General features: G+C 42.7%; 1 protein-coding gene across 1 annotated transcript in view; it reads left to right on the top strand.

Annotated features, from left to right (window-relative positions):
* The first annotated feature begins 6008 nt into the window (after window positions 1-6008).
* The window catches only part of LOC123425439 (DNA annealing helicase and endonuclease ZRANB3), a 29520-nt gene continuing 12745 nt past the window's right edge, over window positions 6009-22783 (top strand). The window contains exons 1-9 of the mRNA XM_045109143.1: window positions 6009-6405; window positions 7875-8198; window positions 10133-10265; window positions 18851-19026; window positions 19401-19474; window positions 20642-20677; window positions 20754-20844; window positions 21011-21070; window positions 21844-22048. Coding sequence (XP_044965078.1) covers window positions 6061-6405; window positions 7875-8198; window positions 10133-10265; window positions 18851-19026; window positions 19401-19474; window positions 20642-20677; window positions 20754-20844; window positions 21011-21070; window positions 21844-22048 — 1444 coding nt within the window. The 5' untranslated portion in view covers window positions 6009-6060. The remainder of the gene's footprint in view (window positions 6406-7874; window positions 8199-10132; window positions 10266-18850; window positions 19027-19400; window positions 19475-20641; window positions 20678-20753; window positions 20845-21010; window positions 21071-21843; window positions 22049-22783) is intronic.

The raw sequence follows: 22783 nt of genomic DNA, 5'->3' as shown, positions 1-22783 counted from the left end.
GTGATTGAGCATCACTGAAGAAGTTGTTCCTATGTGGGACTGAAGCCTTTTACCTTCTGAGGACGGTGCATCCTCCAGACGGTTAGGCTTCATGGTCTAGAGCTTTCCAGCAGTCAATTGTGGATCGCCGGGTGACCAAGTTTCTGAGGGTTTGGAAATCTGCCCTAAAGACTTACCACGAGTGTTGGGCGAGGACTGTGTGTTCTTAGCCCAAGGAGAACACGGTAGGGACTGTGTGTCCCGGGACTGTGTGTCATTTGGTTTCAATACCAAGCCGCTCCAAACCAGATGTACGACTGTCACGGCAGTTGGAACTGGGTCATCAACTACTGTCTTCACTGAGAAACGGGTTCTAATTCCTCAACTCCTTACTTTCCTCAGATTATGTGTTGATGACTTTCACTGCTACTGTTTGAAGAATTTGCTGAAGACTTTCTCTGAAGTTCCTCAACCCCAAATTCTTCACGCCAGTTAATCCTCATCTATATTTTGCGTGCCCGCTCACTGTGCAATATGTTTTCACATTCCTCACTCTGAAAAACTGTTGTTGTGAAACTTTGCACTTCTGATCCTTTACTGTTTCCGTTGTAAGTTAGTCATCAGTGAGGAATTTCCTCAAAAGGAATTTCCTCAGTGATGAAATTCTAAAAATCTCCTATTCACCCCCTCTAGTCGATATAACGCACTTTCATGTACATAGAAGCTTCAGTAAGTTCTAATTTAATTCATCTACCTTTAAAAAAAATATTAAATAAAAAACTGTACCAAGTAAGACTAAGCAAGCACCTACCTTTTTACAGGACAAGTTCTAGGTCAAAGATGTAAGCATTGAACTTCTAAAGCAATACATTGCAGAATCAACAATTGGATACAGGATGCCAAGCCTCTGCGACTTTGTGAGTTGATCTAGCTAACTTCGCTTTAATGTCCTGGTCTTTGTTTATCCAGTTTTCTAACAATATTTCCCCTCACAAATATTACTGCTCACTGTTTTAGGTGTTAATTCCTGTGAGACAACACCGCTTTATCTATTTGATTGTGGTTCAATTTTGAGAAGAAACGTTTTGAAATATTGTGTCCTTACATCAATTGCGACGGTATAAAGGAACATTCAGACACTGTAATTGAAAACCTCAAGAGAGCATACCATTCAGCTTACAATGCTTATCCTCACAGAATATACGATTTCAGTGTACAACAAGTGACAAGCGTAACTAACTCAGAAAGACCGTGAGTCTATTATTACTGTACCTATAATTCATAATACACATGTCTTTATTCCTCATGTAATAAACGGTACATTACTCTCATTTTACAGGGATGACAGTGGTATATACATAATGCACTTGATGCCACTCATCGACACGAGCTCAACCTTTTTTATCAACAAAGTAAGTTTTATTTCTATCAAATCACAAGATGCTTCAATATATAATGTTAAACCAAAAACATGTACCATTGAGTCCTAGAATATTTTTTCTTAAATCAATTACTTCTCTGCTTTGCAGATCTATGTGAAGCAGTTGCAAGAACAACTAACTTACAGAATGATGACAACTGGCTTCAACAAGGGCAAAATATTCGAACAACTGCAAAATGTATTCAGGCAGCATAACATACAACGCAGAAGACCGAACCTTTGAAGTCCACTATTCTAACAACTAGATGTCAGAACAAGAATGATCCTATTTTGCCTGGTGCTCTTGCGAGAACAGTGATTCAATATACATTTATATCTATACCAGACATATGTCGTGTCAAAACTATGTTTGTCGTACTTACTATCCTACTGTAATTTTAGAATAAGGTGGTGAAATTTCCTATGTTATGACACTGACTATTTCCTATGCTCCACTAGTTCCTATGTTACATGGACACTTTCCGTTATGAACACTTTAATTCCTGGCCGATAAAAAACAAAAAACAAAAACACTTCAAATCTCGTGTCAGGGTGGTGCGTGAGCAACAGGTACGGAGGACGTAATAAATATGACACGAAATCACAAACAACAATTCTACACACGATTTCCGTCATGTAAAATCAAAAGCACACATTCATATCAGGAAGGTCTACATATACACGAAACTTACATAGTGGTGCATATAAGAGATGAACAGCTATCACAGACAGACAAAGCACAGTAATAACTAGGAACGCACGGGGTGCCAAAAAAGCACTAATTCATCTAAGGAAAGCGCACGTATGACTAAGAAAATAATACCCCTATATCCACGGTTGTGCAGCCCCTATAGCCACGAGATTTATACTTCTACGAGTTCGGTGTGCAACCCCTATAGCCACAGTATTGAAGCCTCTACGGGCACGGGTGTGCAGCCCCCTATATAGCACAGGTGTGATGCACATACAAGCAAGTGTGCAACCCCCTATATAGCCACGGTATTGAAGCCTCTACGGGCACGGCTGTGCACCACTATAGCCACAGTATTGAAACCTATACGGGCACGGGTCAGCACCCCATATAATCACGGAATTGAAGCCACCACAGGCACGGCTACGGGAGGAAAACCACCACATCCATGTGAGTGAAGTCTCCAGAGACACGACAATGAAGCACAAGCCCTCACAGACACGGTATTAAGCCCTCTACGACCACGGGTGTGCAGCCCCTATAGCCACGGTATTGAAGCCTCTACGGGCATGGTTATGCAACCCCTATAGCCACAGTATTGAAGCCTCTACAAGCACGGTTATGCAACCCCTATAGCCACGGTATTGAAACCTCTACGGGCACGGGTCTGCACCCCACATAATCACGGAACTGAAGCCTATACGGGCACGGGTCAGCACCCCATATAATCACGGAACTGAAGCCACCACAGGCACTGCTACGGGAGGAAAGCCACCACATCCATGTGAGTGAAGTCTCTAGAGACATGACAGTGAAGCACAAGCCCTCATAGACGAGGTATTAAACCCTCTACGGGCACGCGTGTGCACCCCTATAGCCACGTGATTGAAGCCTCTACAGGCACGATTATGCAACCCCTATAGCCTTGGGATTGAAGCCTATACGGGCACGGTTATGCAACCCCTATAGCCACGGTATTGAAACCTCTGTGGGCACGTGTATGCACCCGAGATAATCATGGAACTGAAGCCGCCACAAGCATGGCTACGGGAGGAAAGCCACCACATCCATGTGAGTGAAGTCTCCAGAGACACGGCAGTGATGCACAAGCCATCACAGACACCGTATTAAACCATCTACGGGCACGGGGTGTGCAACCTCTATAGCCACGGGATTGAAGCCTCTAGGGGCACGGTTATGCAACCCCTATAGCCATGGGATTGAAGCATGTACGGGCACGCTTATGCAACCCCTATAGCCACGGTATTGAAACCTCTACGGGCACGAGTCTGCACCCCATATAATCACGGAACTGAAGCCACCACAGGCACGACTATGGGAGGAAAGCCACCAAATCCATGTGAGTGAAGTCTCCAGAAACATGACAGTGAAGCACAAGCCATCACAGACACCGTATTAAACCCTCTACGAACTCGGCTGTGCAACCTCTATAGCCACAGGATTGAAGCCTCTACGGGCACGGTTATGCAACCCCTATAGCCACCGTATTGAAGACTCTACATGCACGGGTCTCCACACCATATAATCATGGAATTGAAGCCACCACAGGCACGAGAGTGATGCATATACAAGCACGGGTGTGCAGGCCCAATATAGCCACGGTATTGAAGCCTCTACGAACACAGGTGTGCGGCCCTATGCAGCCCCTATAGAGCCACAGTATTAAAACCACTACGTCCACAGGTGTGGAGGCCACTGTATTGAAGACCCTACAAGCACGGGAGTGAAGCCACCACTTGCACTGGTTTCTATTAGAAACATCCAATCCGATTTATATATCATAGGCACACCGGATAGTGAGACAAGAAAACAAGGTATGTGATGTAAAGCACGATTTTACATTATAATGTTGCACGCATGTGCAATGCGAGATGCCCTCAATCTCTAAAAGACAAGAAGCACAATCCATCTGTACAACATATCTGAATATCTATAATTCTAAAAGGCAAGAGCCACGGTATAAGTAGGATCACTGCGGTAGAAGGTTGAAAATAACAACAAGCTCCTGATCACGCTCTTTGAAGGTTATGAGCACCAAATTGTTTACTTCAATAGACGATGCTCGAAGAAAATTACTGAAACATTCCTTCTTGAACACCATTCTACCACCCAAGCCAATAAAGTAGCAACAAGGAATGCTCACATATATATCATCACCTTCAGAATCCAAACCAATTTCAAGAGTTAAGGAACCAGTCATAGGAATTGACAAAAAATCCTTCAAACTACTCACAACCAAGCTCGGAATAACCTGACAAAAAACATCAAGTTATATGATGTTCAACTTGCAAATTTTAAAAAATAAACTCCAAAGCTCAAGATACATAAATAACAAATAAATAAACAGTAACCAAAAACAAGCTCACCATATGTTGATCATTAACATTCATGGAGGTAATCCTGTGAACAAAGGGAGAACATCATATGTAGTTGTCATGAAAGAGCTGTCGCGACATGACATACATTTGATGATAATTCAGAGTGACACCAAGACTATAAAAACAACTGTCAACAAGTCCCCTCCGAGTTTCACTCAGATCCTCAAGAGCTACAAAAAAATAATTTCACAAACTGAGCAAAACAACAAACGTATAAACTGAAACAAAACTAAAAAACAGTCCAACAAATAACTTACCAACACAGGGTAAAGGGAACAACATAACACCATCCCGATGAAAATCGACACCAATCATAGTTCCATAGCGCTCAAGCCTAACAGTCATAATGTCATGATGATGGAGACCATAATCATTCACAAGTTCCTCCCACGAAGAACCATAGAATTTACTGCTCATCCGACCATGTCTAAACAGAACATGGTATAAGTTACCCTCACTGTTGTGAAGAGCAAGATCAACATCTATGTCACCCCTCCGAATAGCTAAAGCTCTGCACTCCTTAATATACCGAGCAAGATGTGATCTAACACTGCATGGAACATACTACAACAAGAATGGAAGCAAACATCATAATCATATAAACAAAGGCATTGGAATACATTCCAACCAAAACAACATCAACAATATGCCACAATCAGATAAACAAGAAATAGATTCTTACAACACGCCTTGAACAACTACGATCCAGCACCACAGTGAACACAGACGCACAAGAATCAAAGGAAGAACAAGGGCCACCTTCAGCTCGACAAAAGGGGAAAGCCATTACCTACAAAAGAACGGTGATCAATAAGAACTCACTCCACATCAGAATTGAAAGTTGACATTTGGTCGTGTTGGAAGCCCCCACCCGTAATTTCCCATGAAATCTCAATTTCTCGGAAATATAATGGAAAAACGAAAACAGAAAAACAGGAAAACAACAGGGCGATTTACCAGAGACAACCACACCGATGCGACGACGACGCGGCCACGACGGAAGGTCGACGACAGCGGGACGGACGCCGACAGGACGACCACAGCGGAACGAACGGCAGCAGCGAACGGCGGCCGCGAGACGGGACGAAGCAAATCTGAACAAATAGGTCGGAGGATTATTGGAAAACCTAAATTGTTTAGGGGCTTAATTGCTAAAAGAAAAAACCGGAAAAGCGAAAACGAAAATCGAAAATGACGGGACTCTTCCCTACACGACGAGTGTCACGCGCGGAACGCTGTTGAAAGGTCTCCAACGCGTCGAGAACGCGACACTTGTCGCGCTGAGGATACACCCCGCCTAACCGTTGCGAGATGTACTCCCTAAGTAATGATTTCGTGGTTAGAAACATTCTAGATTTGCCCTGCTGGTATCGGAAAGTTCGTCGGAGGTGACGGGCCCGGCCCATCCCAGTCCAGCGCGGCCTATATGAAATGCGGGCTTGGTGGCCCAATACATCCTTCGTCTAGCCGTTCCCCGCTCTCCGTGTTCCGTTCCCCCCATCGGCCGAAACGCCCGTCGTTTCTTGTCAGAGAACCCCACGCCTCCGCAACCCCTAGTGCCGTCTCGGTCCATGGAGATCGCGGCGGAGCCCGTGAGGCTCACGGAGGAGCAGCGCCGCCGCATCGAGGCCAGCCGCCTCGCCGCCCTCGAGAGGCTCAAGCGCTCCGCCGCCGCCGCCGGCACCACCACCGAGTCGTTCAGGCTCGCCAAGTGCCCAAGAATCGCCCACCCCCTGCCCCCGCGTCCTTGCCCGCCGCCGCAGACGCTGCCGCCGCCTGCGCCTCCGACGGGGTTCCGGGCGGTGCTGGAGTTGTGCAGCCCCGACGAGTTCCAGGTCACAGTCGGCCGAGCGGAGGGCAAGGCTTTCCCCGGGGAGGCCGACTGCCTCCGCGCCGTCGAGGACTGCGTCGCTTCGGTACGATCCTCGCGTTCTTGAATTCTTGTCCAATGCATGCATCTTTTGCCGATTCGGGCTCCGATTAGGGATCTGGTTCTTTCTTGGTGATGCGCGAGTAATTCCGTGCTTTCTTGGACTATGCCAAGAGTTGCTTCAAAATATCCTTTTTCGTATTTCTTGGTGTTTGCGAGTGTTTTCTTAACCATTCTTTCTTCTTTCATTCGACATGCCTGAACCGCTCCAAGAATGGTGGTGACAGATGGCCGTTCTTTAATTTGGGTTCTTGGCTAGTTGTTCGTTTTAGAGCATTTTCTTGCTAAATGGATGCTGTATTTCATATGAATTTTCTCAGAAGGTTTGGTTCACTCATAGCCTAGTGATCTAATCCCCTGTGCCATAGCCAAATCAACCCATTCATACCTTCACATGGATAATCGCCTCAACGATCTTGCTCCAAACATTCTCTGCCCAGTCTTCTGTCTGTCCATGGCTCTATGCAATAGAATGCTAGACACAAACATTGGAGGTCGAACCCTGAAAATGCTCTGCCTTTTGGTCTAACTGCCGAGCGTTGAAGAATTTGCTTGGCCTTCCAGATATCAGCTTTACCTACCGAACGCCACAACTAATTTATTTGGGTGTCACTAGGTCTCAGTCGAACCAAGTCTAAGTCAAGTGATATAATACTCCTTCTGTCCCGAAATTCTTATCTTAGCTTTGTCTAGAAATGGATGTATCAAAATACTAAAACTTTACTAGATACATTCATATCTAAACAAATCTAAGACAAGAATTTTGGGAGGAGGGAGTATGTAGGAAGAAAAACAGAAAACTAAATGGAAATTGTTTGCACGAATCTCATGCAAGATCAACGAAGTCTCGGTCGTCGGAGACTTAACAGAACTGTTTTTTTTTTTTGGTTGCGGAAAGCCACAACTAAGTATAAAGTGCCAGCAACTAATATTTCGTCCATATTTCAGTGTCGCCTTTTTAATCAATATAAATGATTGTTCCACTTAATTATCTTCACAGTAGCCACTGTTCTGTAAAACATACCTTTTGGACAAGGGTATATATAGTCGAACTATTGAAATTTTGACTGATAGCGTCTTTGCAAAATGTTTAGATTAGATACTTGAAAATCATATGTGTGAATCTGTTTTGGAAAGTACTTTCGCAATAACCATTTTGGATTTTATAGACATATTGCAATAGAAGTTAACGGTCCAAGTTGTATTTTGAAGACCGCGAAGATGTCTGTAATGGCAGCTTTTATAGGACTGAAGGGAGTAAATGGTGATTATATCACATTTTAGAGTAATCCTTTTGTGGATCGAATAATTTGTGTATGCTTTTAAGCATAGAAAATGTCAATTTCTACTGTAGTAATTATTTTCATCTGGTTCTTACTTCTTAGTCCCTTTTCTGGATGATAAGCTTTTTGGTCTAGAATCTAAACTGATATTCTTCCCTCTTATTGTTGGTAGGCTGTACCATTCTCTACAACACAAAGTCAAAGCGGGCATATTTCTTCTGTCTTTAAACTTGTGCACTATGAGCTGGTGTTGCAATGCTTGAAGAAGTTGACTGGCGTTGTTGTGCAAGATATACCTTATAGAACAAGGCGTGCTGTTCAAAATGCTGGCACAAACTGCGCTTCTGATAAAGAAGTTGACGAGCTTCTCATGAAGCTGCCACGTCGATTACGAGATGCACTTCTACCCTTCCAACTTGAAGGTGTGAAATTTGGGCTTCGGAGGCAAGGGCGCTGCCTTATTGCAGATGAGATGGGGCTTGGCAAGACTCTCCAGGTGAGCATATTGCATTTTGTGTATAACTATTGTGTGGATAGTTTATATGCAGAAAATTGTTTGTTCCACGGTGTTACAACTTACTGTTAGGAAGTATTAGCAGTAGTCTAGGAGTCCTATTAGTCTATGTTTACTTTCCTTGCACCTCAAGTCTTGTGTAATATATATATGCCCCTTGGGCCTTTAATAAAGATAAGTTGCTTTCCTAACATGGTATTAGAGCATAGGTTTAGGTCACCTTCAGCGCCGCAACTCGCCTCCTATCATTTTTTTACGGTCTTCGTCTTCGTCGATCTATTCTTGGATCGATTTCATCAGCTGCTACCTACGACGCGCCGTTGTGCGTCACGGCTGCCTCTGCCCCAGCCCCCAGGTCAACGCCCACACGTCAAGCTCCAGATCTGGCCGCCCCGTTGCAGTCCAAAACGGGCCGCAAGTCCTCGATCCAGATCCGGCTGGGACACGAGATCATCGCTGCCAACCTCCGCTTGTGTGCCCCCGCCCACACTCGCGATGCCAGGCGCTACCCCATCAATGTCTTCTCATCCAGATCGAGCGACACACCATCTTGTCAGCCTCCTTGCTCTCTCGGGCCAGCGCTCGGCTGCGCATGAAGGCTGCTACTCCAGCCGAACGAGATCAATCTGGATGGACACGGGTAATGCCTGAGGCTGCTTCTCGTCGTTCCGCCAAAGCTCCGCTGCCTTACGCCTGTGCCCATGCGTGCCTTTTGCCACGCTCGTGCACAAGGCTGCCTTCTTCGAGCATGTATGTGTGCTGCTACCTCTGCCTAGTGCTTGCGTCCTGCTGCTGCTCGCGTGTTGCTCCGTGCCTCCGTCTACTGCCGCTAGCTGGTTCTGTGCTGTGCGGTTCTAGCTGGGCCTGATTATGTGCTGCTGCTAGCTGCTCCCTGTTGCTACGTGATGCTGCTCCCTGTTGCTCTGCGATGCTCCCGCCGTTCCATAGTCTACTGTATGCTTTCACGATGGCTTTTGCATCTTCGTCTAGTATATGCTTCCTAGCTCTCTAGTTTTTTATATTTTTTCCCGCGTCCATCAAATCCGTTGATATTTTGTGTTTCTCATGTCATGCGAGTCCACCATACCTTTGTCTGTCAGCCTTTCTCCCGTTCTGATGCTTTCTATACAACTTTTGTGGCCTATTTTCCCTCGTTGTTTTCTATAGGATTTTTTGGACTTCTTTTGCATTGTCGATCTACGTCCATCGTGCCTTAACCGCCGAGCTTCTTTCGCCGTCGGTTGTCGTGGACTATGATTTTCTATGCAACGCTTTACTCTCTTGATGTGCAATCTTCTTTTGACAACCCATCTTCTCTTGATACTTATGTTGTATCTTCAAGTGATGCGGTGTCTTCCTCTGATGTGCCATCTCTTCGTTATCCCCTTCGGCGACTCGACAAGTTTTGAAGACTCTTCATGCTACGACGACACTCTCAAGACGCGGATTTGGATTATCATTTTTTTTAGTTTTACACTTCTTCAAATGCAATGCTATTGCATACGCTTTGCATTTGGGGGGGGGGGGTGTTAAGAAGTATTAGTAGTAGTCTAGGAGTCCTATTAGTCTATGTTTACTTTCCTTGCACCTCAAGTCTTGTGTAATATATATATGCCCCTTGGGCCTTTAATAAAGATAAGTTGCTTTCCTAACACTAACAAAATACAGTAAATTGGCATATGAATATTGAGCACACTGCTATTGATCTTGCATCAATACATTTTGGGCAGTAACAGATTAGAATTTTATGTCTATTTTACTGAACAATTAGTTATATAACACTTTCTTTTAGACCTTATGAAGAAATCATCATATCTGCTTTTGAGCGTATTTTTTTGATTTTTTTCCATGTTGAAGCAGTATTATTTTCTTGAACAGAATGGGGAAGCAGTATGTTCTCATTTATTTAAATGCAGGCAATTGCAATAGCTTGTTGCTTCAAGGACGAGGGCCCTCTATTAATAGTGTGCCCAGCTGTTCTGCGTTATACTTGGGCGGAGGAATTGGAACGCTGGGATCCTTCATTTCTTCCAAAAGATATTCATCTTGGTACTGATTCAGAGTTTCATTATTTACTGATGCAGAGTTTCATTATTGAAGAGTTAATATTACTGATGGCAAACCTGGTGTTATAATTATCACATGTTTTAGTGTATCTAATTTGATCCTGAATGCCTGTGAAGTTACAACGGTCTCCATATTTATTTTCATCAAGTTTGGATTGCCACATGTGCCATGTGGTAACGATCTCCATATATGAATTGCATATTTTGTATTTTATCCATACAAATTTTAAGTATCAAATTCTTTTGGCCCAGGTATCATTCATCTTTTGCATCAGCATCAGTTTTGAAATATTGCACTGAAAACAGTTGCAGGACAATATTGCATTCCATATGAACAATCATAGATGGACCAGATCACTCTATACCTAGTTTCAATGGATCATTAGTCCAATATTGCCCAGGATAAGTTGACTTATCCTGGGATCTTAGTATCTTAATGGACATAGAACCATAGATTAGTATGTGTTTTGATGATGTTCTAAGTTCTAGCAAAGGTTCATTTGTTCCAATTAAATGTGGCACTGAATGCCGAAACGAATTATCAAATAAAAAACACATTGCTTTACCTAGTTTTGGCGAACTATGGCAAGCCACTCCTTTTCGGGTGACACCTTAAGCAAGTTCAGGAAAGGCACGAGTCTATGCCAGGTTTGTTCATGTCAGGACAGTGTGCCAAAGAACTAAATACCTACCGTAGAGTGTCAAACTTGCCTAACTATGGCAGTGAACCAAACATGCCTTAACTCATTGCTAGGCCTGTGGCCACTACTTGCTTGCCACACCTTAGTTTGGCAACTGCGGTGTTGGTGTTTGGTTATTTGCAAAACTTGTGGCTCCTGGCTCACCACACATTTTCAGTCCTATACCCTGCATGTCGTTGACACATGTTTTTGGGCCAGACATTACAACACTTTTAGGTAAGAATTTGCTTGCCACAAAAGTGACATGCCATACTTTTGACCACATGTGGCTACCAACCAAAGTTTTTTGGACTGAAATGCTAGCAACTAAATAGGCTCATGTTCAAGTTTACCATGTTGGTTTGCTACTTAGGCAAGTTATGGGTAGTACTTGTACGTTCCCATAAAAATGGAACTCCTAAAGTAGTAGTATTTGGCAACTGGCTGGGTGGTTTCAAATCAGGCTCTCAGTTGATATTTTTGTGTAACTAATAGGATGCATATGCGTTTCTACGGAGCATCATTATCAAGGGACATATAGTCATTGATAGAAAGGTCGTTCTATTTAGCAAACACGCATGTGGTTTCCAACCACGTCGCTACAAACACCGTTTGCTTTCTCCATCTTCCTGTCCCTCTGCAACCACTGTGTACTCCTCTGTGTGCTCGTCTGGTTCCCTTCCTCGCAGCATTTCTCCTTTGCACTCCTGCCCTGCAAAAGATAATGCGTCATCTTCATCGCTGTCCACCTGCCCCTTAGCTCTCCCTCCTGTAGGGTTGGAGGCAATGAGTTGAGCCAGCCTTGACTTTCCTCATTCAAGATTGTTCGAAAATATGCTTGATACCGCTCGACCTGGTTGGAGAAATGGAGAGACGGGCTAAAAGAGAGGCTTGGGTTGGACCGTTTCTCATAAGCACTCACAAGACAAGGCTACACCTTGAGTCCTTGACAACAACTGGAGTATTTATTGCAAATATTGTGAAATTGCTGAAAGTACATACACTACACACGGCTTGTTTCATTGTACAGAGTAATGAGGTGTCAGAATGAACATGTAAAGCAATATGGTCAACGGTGAAGTAAACGAATTGGTTAAATGATTATATGAAGTAGGTCCATCCATCAACATGCAAGTGGGTCCATGCATAGATAATAAGCTTCATGACCTAGGTCCATAGACGAGTTAATAAGCTGCACGAAGTACGTTGATATATCAACTGACGGAGCCAAACAACCAACATGACAAGCATAGGTAGGGGAGCCAAACAAGCCAACATGACAAGCATAGAGGATTGGCGGTGGCGTGCTAGGGTGTTGGAAGGAAGCATGATAGTTGTGCGCACAGAGCGGAAGTTCTGGGGTATCAGAGGTATCAGAGTATGCGGGGTTCACCCGTTGGAGTTATTTTTTCCAGGGCACTGCCATTGTGAGTAAGGATCATACTTTTTAAGGCGTCCAGGCGTTTTAAGGCGTTTTTTTTGGGGGGGGGGGGGGGGCGCCGCAACGCCTAGGCGCTTAAAGCGCGAGGCGAGGCGACGCCTTAGTTCATTTTCTGAACAGATGATGATGAATAAAATGACTAGAGCACTAGACATAAATAGTCGAAATACCTTGATTTTTCTGGTTGTTGAGCCCACACAACATCCATTTTTTCCATCTTTCTTCCCATTTCTTTCTTCCAGAATAGAAATCTGCATAAAGATGGAACATACATGGTTAAAACTTGACTTAAGTACTTAACAGACCACCATTGGTAAGGAAAACAGAGAGTAAATGGGAGTACAAGTGCAAAAGCAAATAAGATGACAAACATGAGTGCAAAAGCAAATAGGTCTAGCTCTCCACAACCACAAGTCCACAACACAAAATAAATTAGGTTCACAAATTACAACATAAAATAGGTTCCAAACAGGCAAACACAATGAACTCAATAGCCATCATCGAACTCATCCATGGTAGCATTTGTGTTGTCTTCACCATCTTGGTCAGCACTAGTTGGATCTTCTTCATCATCGGTCACATCAACATCATCTTGAGGAAAGTCTGAATCATCATCCTCTCCATTGGGGATTCTTGAGTGTTGTTCTTGGTCATCGTCTTCACCATCTTCATTATGAAATGGTTGTGATGGAGCAGACCTTTTGCGCGGCCTCTCGTACTGGATATTGGCATTTGAGTGCCTCCTTTCCATGGTTGTAGCTCTAGGAAAACTGCGACCTCACAGCGACGAACTTGCACCAACAGCCTCATCAACAAGCTCCCATGGAATGTCATTGGGACACTCTCGAGCACATTGGGCTGGGCGTATTGTTGGGTCAACCCACTCATTGCCCCAATTAAAATCCTCAATGATAAGAGGATCATAGCTTTTGTCACCCATCTTCTCACGCCTCTTTTTAAACCTATCCATGTTCTTCCGGTTGTATGAAACAAAGACATTGTCATTCAATCTTTGAACTTGTAAACGGTTCCTTTTCTTTGTGTGGATCTACAAATAGCAAATAGAGTGAATAAAGAGAAAGAAGTTAACTTGCTGAAATTAACTTGCTCTTGCTGAAATGAAGAGAATGAAGCTACTCACAAATTCAAATGTGCTCCAATTCCTCTCACAACCGGATGATGAAGCACAAAGACTAACAATACGCTTTGCAAACCTTTGTAGCTCAATTGCTCGACCACCATATGAACGCCACCAATCAACTTAAATGGTAAAAAGTAAAAACCCAAATTAGCAAAGGTTCCTTGCTGAAATTAAATTGCTTTTCATGCTGAAATTAACTTGAGTCGACTTACGAGGTTTTTTTTTCTGAAATGTTTTGGATTGCCATCACATTAGCAAAGGTTCCTCGCTGGTCCTCATAGAGAACAGATTGTGTATCAATCTTCTTGCCAGTTTCGACTCCAATATAGTGTAGGAATCCTCTCCATTAGAAGCTTGCCCGCTGCCTTGTAGTTAGCACCATTGTCGGTGACAACTTGGACAACATTCTCTTTACCGACATCCTCAATTCTCTTCTCTAGCAAATCTGCTATCATCCGAGCATCTTGGAATTCACTTGATGCATCCACCGACTCCAAGAAGTAAGTGCCCTCCGGGCTGTTTACAAGGAAGTTGATCAAGTGGCGTCCCCTTCTATCGGACCAGCCATCTGACATAAGTGTGCAGCCATATTGCTTCCATGCTACCTCGTGCTGCGCCCTCAACAGTTTTGTTTCCTTGACACAATCCTTAAGCAATGGCTCCCGCAGCTCATGAGGAGAAGGAGGCTTGGAACCTGAGCCATATTGACAAGAGACTTGTATTGCAATCTGAAACTACCTAGAGCTTGCAACATTGAAAGGTATGCCACACTCATAGAAGAACAATGGACACTGCATACTCACATAGTGTCTTTCTTCCGGTGTTTTGGTGCTTTGAGAACACCCGGAGCGTCTTTCATCGACAACATCCTCAGGTTTTCTCCTAAGCATGGAAACAATTGACTTGGCTGCAACAGGTTGACACTTTTTGCCAGTGATTTTTACAGCAAAGGCCTTCTTGTTCCTCTTGGCTGCTGTCCTTGAACTTGGCCTTGTAGTGGAGCATTGAACTGTTGATGCCATGGTTGTTGAATCTACCTCCACTACATCATCATCATCATCATTTGGCTGTCTTATTTTTCTCCTGTTGTTCTCTAAATATTCTGACATCTCCCTCCTAAGTTGTGTGGTAGCATTTGGACAGCCTGTTGCATCCCCACCGGTGGCTGCAAGATGCTCTTTGTGTCTCTTGATCCCTCCTTTAGTTATCTTGCCACAAGGATTGCCTACAACCATATTGATGTCCGGAGGTTTCAACCAATACCCATACTTCCATCCAGGATCATTTGACCTCCGTGGCCGGCGTGTTGGATCTTTCATTGGATCATAAACACCCTCATGAGCATCACCATCCCCATCTGCCATGACTGCAAAGTGCAACAACCAACATATTAAATAAACATCCACTAAGCTACAACTACTATTCTAATAAGCTAGACAACTAGTATAAAGCAGATTCACTAACAATATACTAATGATCCACTAACAATATACTAATGATCTACAGCTAACAAGGACAAGCATCAATTATTTTAACCACAGGTGGCTTCAAATTGCAGCAACTAGCACTATATCAGAGGCACAACCCACAAGCAGGCAAGCAGCTCAGCACAGCAGCACAACACAACACAGCAGTGACGGGCGGAGAGGAAAGACCATGGGGGACAGGGGGAGAGAGGGAAGTCGTACCTTGTTGCCCTGCTGGGGGAGGGATGCGCCAGGGGAGGAGAGGAAGCTTGGCCAGCGATGGGGAGGAAGCTGGATGAGGGAGGAAGCTTGGCCGGCGGACGGGATCTGGTGGAGGAGGGGCTGGCCGCCTGAGAGGAGAGAGCTCTTCTCTCACTCTCAGATTGATTTTCTGCACCGGTGTGTTCCCCACTCTCTCTCCCATCTATTTCACCTCAGGTTGGCCCCCAATTTCTATCCAATCCCGCCCAATTTTTGTTTCCCGCTCCGCCACTCACCAGTTCCCGCCCAAGGCGTCCAAATTGGACCAAGGCAATGCCTCCCCCGCCTAGGCGACGACTTGGACGCCTCAGGAAGGGAATCTGGACGCCTTGGTCCATGGTCTAAGGCGAGCTCGACGCTTCGCCGTCTCTGGGCACTCTGACGCCTAGGCGACGCTTCGGGGACGCCTTTAAAACAATGGTAAGGACGGAAGGTAGTGTGTTCGCACTACCACCAACCCCATCTTTTTGATATAACTAGATGATGCCCCACACGTTGCCGTGAGAACTGTGTTAAAAAAATGCATGAATAATTGTTTAAAAAAAGCTAAACTAATGGACAAATAAATGTAAAAGTGTTCTCAGTTTACATTTTGCACGGTCTTTGATGCATGACTTTGACCACTAATATATATCAAGTACATGGATTAACCATGTCTAAATGGCATTGTCGTATATATCTTGCAAAACAGTTCTACTTCATATGCTTGTGGTTGTTGACTTCCGTTTTTAGATTCGTGTCGAGCGGGACAAGCGTGCCAAAGTCGCTAGAATGAAGTGGTAGAAGCTCAAGGGGGAGGTAGCTCAGGAATTCAAGGAGAGGGTCATTATGGAGGGCCCTTGGGAGGAAGGAGGTGATGCAGACAATATGTGGACGAAGATGGCGACTTGCATTCGTAAGGTGGACTCAAAGGAGTTTGGAGTGTCCAGGGGAAGTAAAAGCGAAGCTAAAGATACCTGGTGGTGGAACGATGATGTCTAGAAGGCTATTAAGGAGAAGAAAGATTGTTTCAGACACCTATACCCTGATAGGAGTGTGGACAACATAGAGAAGTACAACATAGAGAAGCAAGCTGTGAGTAAAGCAAGGGGTCGGGCATATGAGGACCTCTACCAGCAGTTAGACACGAAGGAAGGCGAAAGGGACATCTATAATATGGCCAAGACCGAGAGAAGAACACGAGGGATGTTGATCAAGTCAAATGCATCAAGGACGAGCAGACCAGCTCCTTGTGAAGGACGAGGAGATTAAGCATAGATGGCGGGAATACTTCAACAAGCTGTACAATGGGGAGAATGAGGCTCTACCATTGAACTGGACGACTCCTTTGATTATACTAGCAGGTGTTTGGTGCAGCGAATCCAGGAGCCGGAGGTCAAGGAGGCTTTAAAAAGGATGAAAGGAGGCAAGGTGATGGGCCCTGATTGTATCCCCATTGAGGTGTGGAGAGGCCTCGGGGACATAGCGATAGTATGACTAACCAAGCTTTTCAACCTCCATTTTCTGGCAAACAAGATGCCAGAAGAATGGAGACGGAGTATATTAGTACCAATCTTCAAGAACAAGGGGGATGTTCAGAGTTGTACTAACTACCATGGAATTAAGCTGATGAGCCATACAATGAAGCTATGGGAGAATCATTAAGCACTGCTTAAGAAGAATGACAAGCGTGACAAAAAAATTGGTTTCATGTCTGGGAGGTCGACCAAGGAAACCATTTCTTGGTACGACAACTTATGAAGAGATATAAGGAGCAAAAGAAGGACCTGCATATGGTGTTCATTGACTTGGAGAAGGCCTATGATAAGATACCGTGGAATGTCATGTGGTGGGCCTCGGAAAAACACAAAGTCCCAGCAAAGTATATTACTCTGATCAAGGACATGTACGGTAATGTTGTGACAAGTGTTTGAAGAAGTGATGGCGACACTAATGACTTTCCGATTAAAATAGGACTGCACCAGGGGTCAGCCTTGATCCCTTATCTTTTTGCCTTGGTGATGGATGAGGTCACAAGGGATATACAAGGAGATATCCCATGGTCTATGCTCTTTGCAGATGATGTGGTGCTAGTCGATGATAGTCGGACAAGGGTCAATAGGAAGTTGGAGCTATGGAGACAAACCTTGGAATCTAAAGGTTTTAGACGTAGAACCAAAACGGAGTACATGAGGTGCGGTTTCAGTACTACTAGGCACGGGGAGGAGGCGGTTAGCCTTGATGGGCATGTGGTGCCTCAGAAGGACACCTTTCGATATTTGGGGTCAATGCTGTAGAAGAATGGGGATATCGATGAAGATGTGGATCATCGAATCAAAGCCGAATGGATGAGGTGGCGCCAAGCTTCTAGCATTCTTTGTGACAAGAGAGTGCGACAAAAGCTAAAAGGCAAGTTCTATAGGACGACGGTTCGACCCGCAATGTTGTATGGCACTTGAGTGTTGGCCGACTAAAAGGCAACATGTGCAACAGTTAGGTATGGCAGAGATGCACATGTTGAGATGGATGTGTGGCCACACAAGGAAGGATCGAGTCCGGAATGATGATATATGAGATAGAGTTGGGTAGCACAGATTGAAGAGAAGCTGGTCCAACATCGCCTGAGATGGTTTGGACATATTCAGCGCAGGCCTCCAGAAGCTCCAATGCATAGCGGACAGCTAAAGCGTGTTGATAATGTCAGAGTTTGGGGTAGACCGAACTTGACATGGGAGGAGTCCGTAAAAAGAGATCTGAAGGATTGGAGTATCACCAAAGAACTAGCCATGGACACAGGTGCATGGAAGCTTGCTATCCCTGTGCCAGAACCATGAGTTGGTCGCGAGATCTGATGGGCTTCACGTCTAGCCAACTCCAACTTGTTTGGGACTAAAGGCTTTGTTGTTGTTGTTTGTACTAATTTTATAGATATATAATACATGAAAGTCAAAGTCATTTAACGAAGACCTAAAGAGTCAAACAGTGCCTTATATTTTGATAAGGATGGAGCATGTGGCAAAATGATTTTAAAAAGAGAAAAAACATTTAAACTGAACTTAATGTGACGCCATCTTTAAAATGTGAAGCATGAACTATATATGTTTGCTCCAAGCTTCCAACACATATACCGTCCATGACCATACAGAACTTAATGTACAGTAAACAAATTAACTTGTGAGTTGTGACTAACATGCATGATTTGATTCCCCCAGGAAAAAAAGACATGCATGACTTGATGAGGTGGCATGCTTTGTGTGGATATATTTGCAAAATTGTAACTTATGAGTACATGCATGATGATTTGAGGATGTCACGCAATTTAGATCAAACGACTACCAATGATTGAGGTGATGTGGAGGCACACATGTGGAGAAAAATCTAGTAGTGGGGGCTAGCTATTTAGATATAGAAGATATGTAAAGGTTTATGTTAATGAAGATCATTAATCCTATTCCTTTTCCCTCGTATAACTGTATCTTCAATTTTGGACACTGCTCTATTGCCTTGGCTTTTAGCTTTTCAGTGTTTATTTTGTATAAAGAACACCAAATTTGACTGTTATAATTATATCTGTATTTTCCTCGTTCTTTTTTTTTTCAGTGTTTGGCCGACGAGACAGTCTTGAATATCTAGATTTTTGTCCCAAGGTCGTTATTATTTCATACAAGATGTTAAGCATCCTTCGGAAAAGTATGATTAAAAGGAGATGGGCACTGATGATCATTGATGAATCCCACAACATACGCTGCACAAGGATGAAAGAAGAAAATACTCAGGTGATACTATCAGGCAAGAATTGAATGTATCAATCCCAATCCAGGAGGGAGTGTATTTGACACATCATATTTTATTATCTTGTAGTAATCATAACATTGTTATGTTTGGTTACTCTCTGATGAAAAAATTGTTTCTAAACCTGCTTCGTGCTTTCATCATTTCATTGTGCTTCCTTAATTTAAAATACTATAAGAATGCAGAACCACTGAAACTCTGTTGAACAATCTTTTTCTTATCACTTCAGCCACCTTATTTCAATTTAAGGCGCCTTCTATGATAATTTTATTTATAATTTGTAGTCTTACTAATCTGATGCATCAACAATCCACTTGCTTTACCAATGATCACTTCTACTCTCTTGTGACTGTGACAGACAAACGCTGTACTGGAAATAGCTCTCAATATCAACCGCATTGTGTTGCTTTCTGGGACACCCTCTTTGTCAAGGTTGTAACTTCTAAAATATATCCATTGAATTCTTCTCAGTGGTCCTTGTGTTGTTGCGCTATTTTTCTTGTGGATATTTTTTTTGCGGGACATTTCTTGTGGATATTTAAAACCATAAACAGGCAAATAGATTTATGGTATATGAAATATTTTATGTATGTCATTGGGCAATTTCAAATGTCACGATTAGAACCAACCTCAAAGCACTTCCGTTTTAATGAAGAATTAGAAAATAATTGAAGTTTTTAAACTACTCCCTCCGTTCTATAATGTAGTGCGTATAGATTTTTTGAGAAGTCAAACTTTTAAAATTTTGTCCAAGTTTTTAGAGATAACTATTTATATCTACAATACCAAATATATAAAGTATAAAAGTTTTTTTTTCGAGAAAACGCAAAAGCCTTTGCGTTTCATTGCATTGAAAAGAGGGGGGGGGGGGGGTAAACATCCTCCTAGGAGGCTAGTACATCGGTGTTACAAATAGATCAATGGACGTCCCAGGAGCAAATATATAAAGTATAAAAGTTAATCTTATAATGAATCTAATGATATAAGTTTGACATTCTAAGTATGAATATGTTTCTCCACAAATTTGATAAAAGTTGGTGAATCTTGACTTAAAAAAAATATCCACTACATTGTGGAACAGAGGGAGTACCATTTTCTCCCACTGTTTTGACTTTAGAAAATAATACTAAAAGGTCTTTGCCAGTTTTCTCCTTCTGTTTTCAACACCAAACTAAGACCAGTGATCCATGAGAAACATGTCAGTTGCATTCTTCTCTTCAGCATATGGTTACCTGTTCAATTTTTTAAAATAGGGACCTAAGGGAGTATATTGATTTGCTGAATTTTTTGTACTACATATTGGTTCCACTTCCCTTACCAATTATTTTTACATGTGTATCTTCTATTTTCTCTGTGTAAGCTGAGCTCAGTGTCTGTATTGTGGATGTTAAAAGTGCCCATGCGTGTCTTTGCATTCTTATGTAACTTTTACCATGCGCACGATATATCTGACTGATTGGTACTGATGTGTGATTTTGCTGTGATACAATTGCATTCCAGAAAACTAGTTAAATCATCTTACTACTCTGGGCTTGACTTATCATATATGTTTGTTTGTCAGATGTAACTTATGGTTTATTTTTTCCTAGGTGACAACAGACCTTTTGACATCTATCACCAGATAAATATGTTATGGTAAGAAAAGCAGAATGTCATCGTATTGTGTTGGGCATATCGATCTTTTCTGACCACTCCCTCCCTTGGTTTTCAGTCCCCGTTTGCTTGGACATGATAAATTTGAATTTGCAAAGACATATTGTTCACTGCATGTTGCTCAAAGTTCCCAGGGTAAAATTTACCAGGTATCTATATCTTGTGATTGTCCCTATTGTCAAGAAGATTGGTAGATCGCTTCAAAACCTTGCAGACTTGCACTTGCAGTTAATTTGAGCAAATAGTGTCTGACTATCTGTTAGTCTATACAGAAATGTTTAAATATTTAAGTTTTTCACATTGTTTCACGTTCAGGACTTTTCAAAGGGTGCTCGGTTGACAGAGTTAAATGTTCTGCTCAGTCAGATTCTGATGGTTAGCTCTTTCTCTTTCAGCTATTAAAAAGCCTCTTTTTATAGCTTTCTGTGATTATTGTATCCATGATACTGTATCTTGTTACTGCTATCCAAACTGCTCATGAACTTATATGGTCACTGCATATTTGGCCTAAGTTCTTGATGATATTTTTTAATGAATTTTGATCAGCTTGGCACTATATACAGTTTTTATGTGTATGAACTTTGTTTACTTGATTATGTATACAGTCTGCATGGCAGTATGTTATGGAATGCTGTACTGTATGCATGATGAAATTATTTATGTTGTGGAAACTATCCTTTACATGGTCGATAATGTTCTTAACTACGAACGTGTGTTTTAGTAAAGAAGTATGTTTAAGATGAGACTAGCTTCAGAGTCTAATACTCCATACATTCTCTGTTTAGAATGCGTGCGATGGAACTTCAACAACTGTGACCACAAAGTATATTGATGTGCCACATGAATATTGTATTTCTAGATTTCTCACTTGAAGTGCTTCTATATGATCCCGTTTCTTAAATATTGTACCATATGATTAGAAAAATTAATGATACAATGTGTGTATTGGAGGGAGGTCATGTTGATGTCTGAAATGACAATCAAAGGAGAATGAGGGTAGTAAGTTGCTAGCTATTTGCTAATACTAAAGCCCGGCGGGTCGTTTTGCTTCCTGTCACAAGCCATGTAACTGCAATGATGTGTTAGGCTGATATTTGATGGTTTATCAATTTCAGGTCTAACGACTGGAGTTTGTTTCTGTGCTGCAGATTAGGCGCTTGAAGGAGCATTTGTTAAATGAACTGCCGCCCAAGCGCCGGCAGATCATTAGGTTGAAGTTGAAGGCATTGAATAGCAGGACAGCTACCTCTATTATCCAAGGGGATTACAATAGCACATATAGTAGCTCAGATACTCCTATAATTGCCTCTTCTGAGATAAGCAATGATTGTGAAGAAGCAAAAGAGGGAAAAGGTAACATTCATAGTGCTAATAGTAGCAGATGTCAATCACATATGTTAATCTTACCAACATGATTACCTTTTATCAATTTGCCATGAACTGGTGTGATATCGAATAGATAGTTATATTGGCCTAAAGCAAGAGGACTGGCTGTAAATACTAAAACTAACCAGTCATTTTGCTGAAGCATGTTCGTTGCATTAGTCATTGCTTTGCATATGCAATACCAAATGTGCCTGGCCTCCAGCTGTGCAGATTATGATGCTATCATTGACTATCTGAAATGTATTTTACAAAATCTAGATCAACGGGAGCCCTTCGCTAATGCTATACTGACGGTAACAAAAAAAAAACATCAACACTGACAATACAAACATTCCCAACATTTTCTTGATTTAAACTATAAGATTTGACGTTAGCATTGTTTGTACTCCATGTATATCAAAAGGTTGATGGAATCATGGAATTGCAACTGTCTATTTTATAATACCAATGAATTTCCACTGGAAGATTCCAATTCTACTTGTTCTAATGTATTGAATATAATATTTTTTCTCAAGAAAACGGAAAAAGATTTTGCACTTCATTTCATTGAAAAGAAGAAGAGTTTGGTACATCTTCACTCAGAGAGGGTAAAAGGGGGGGGGGGGGGGTACATGGTGGTCGTTTAGTGAACGTCCCAGGTTGTCGGCAACGGCATTTGAAGGCCAAGGGCCCCTGCTCTAGACCAAAGAGCGGCCTCCTCTT

Source organism: Hordeum vulgare, chromosome 2H, assembly GCF_904849725.1.
Source record: "Hordeum vulgare subsp. vulgare chromosome 2H, MorexV3_pseudomolecules_assembly, whole genome shotgun sequence".
Lineage (NCBI taxonomy): Eukaryota > Viridiplantae > Streptophyta > Magnoliopsida > Poales > Poaceae > Hordeum > Hordeum vulgare.
The sequence above is the reverse complement of the archived record's forward strand: the minus strand, read 5'-3'. Positions and strand labels throughout refer to the sequence as shown.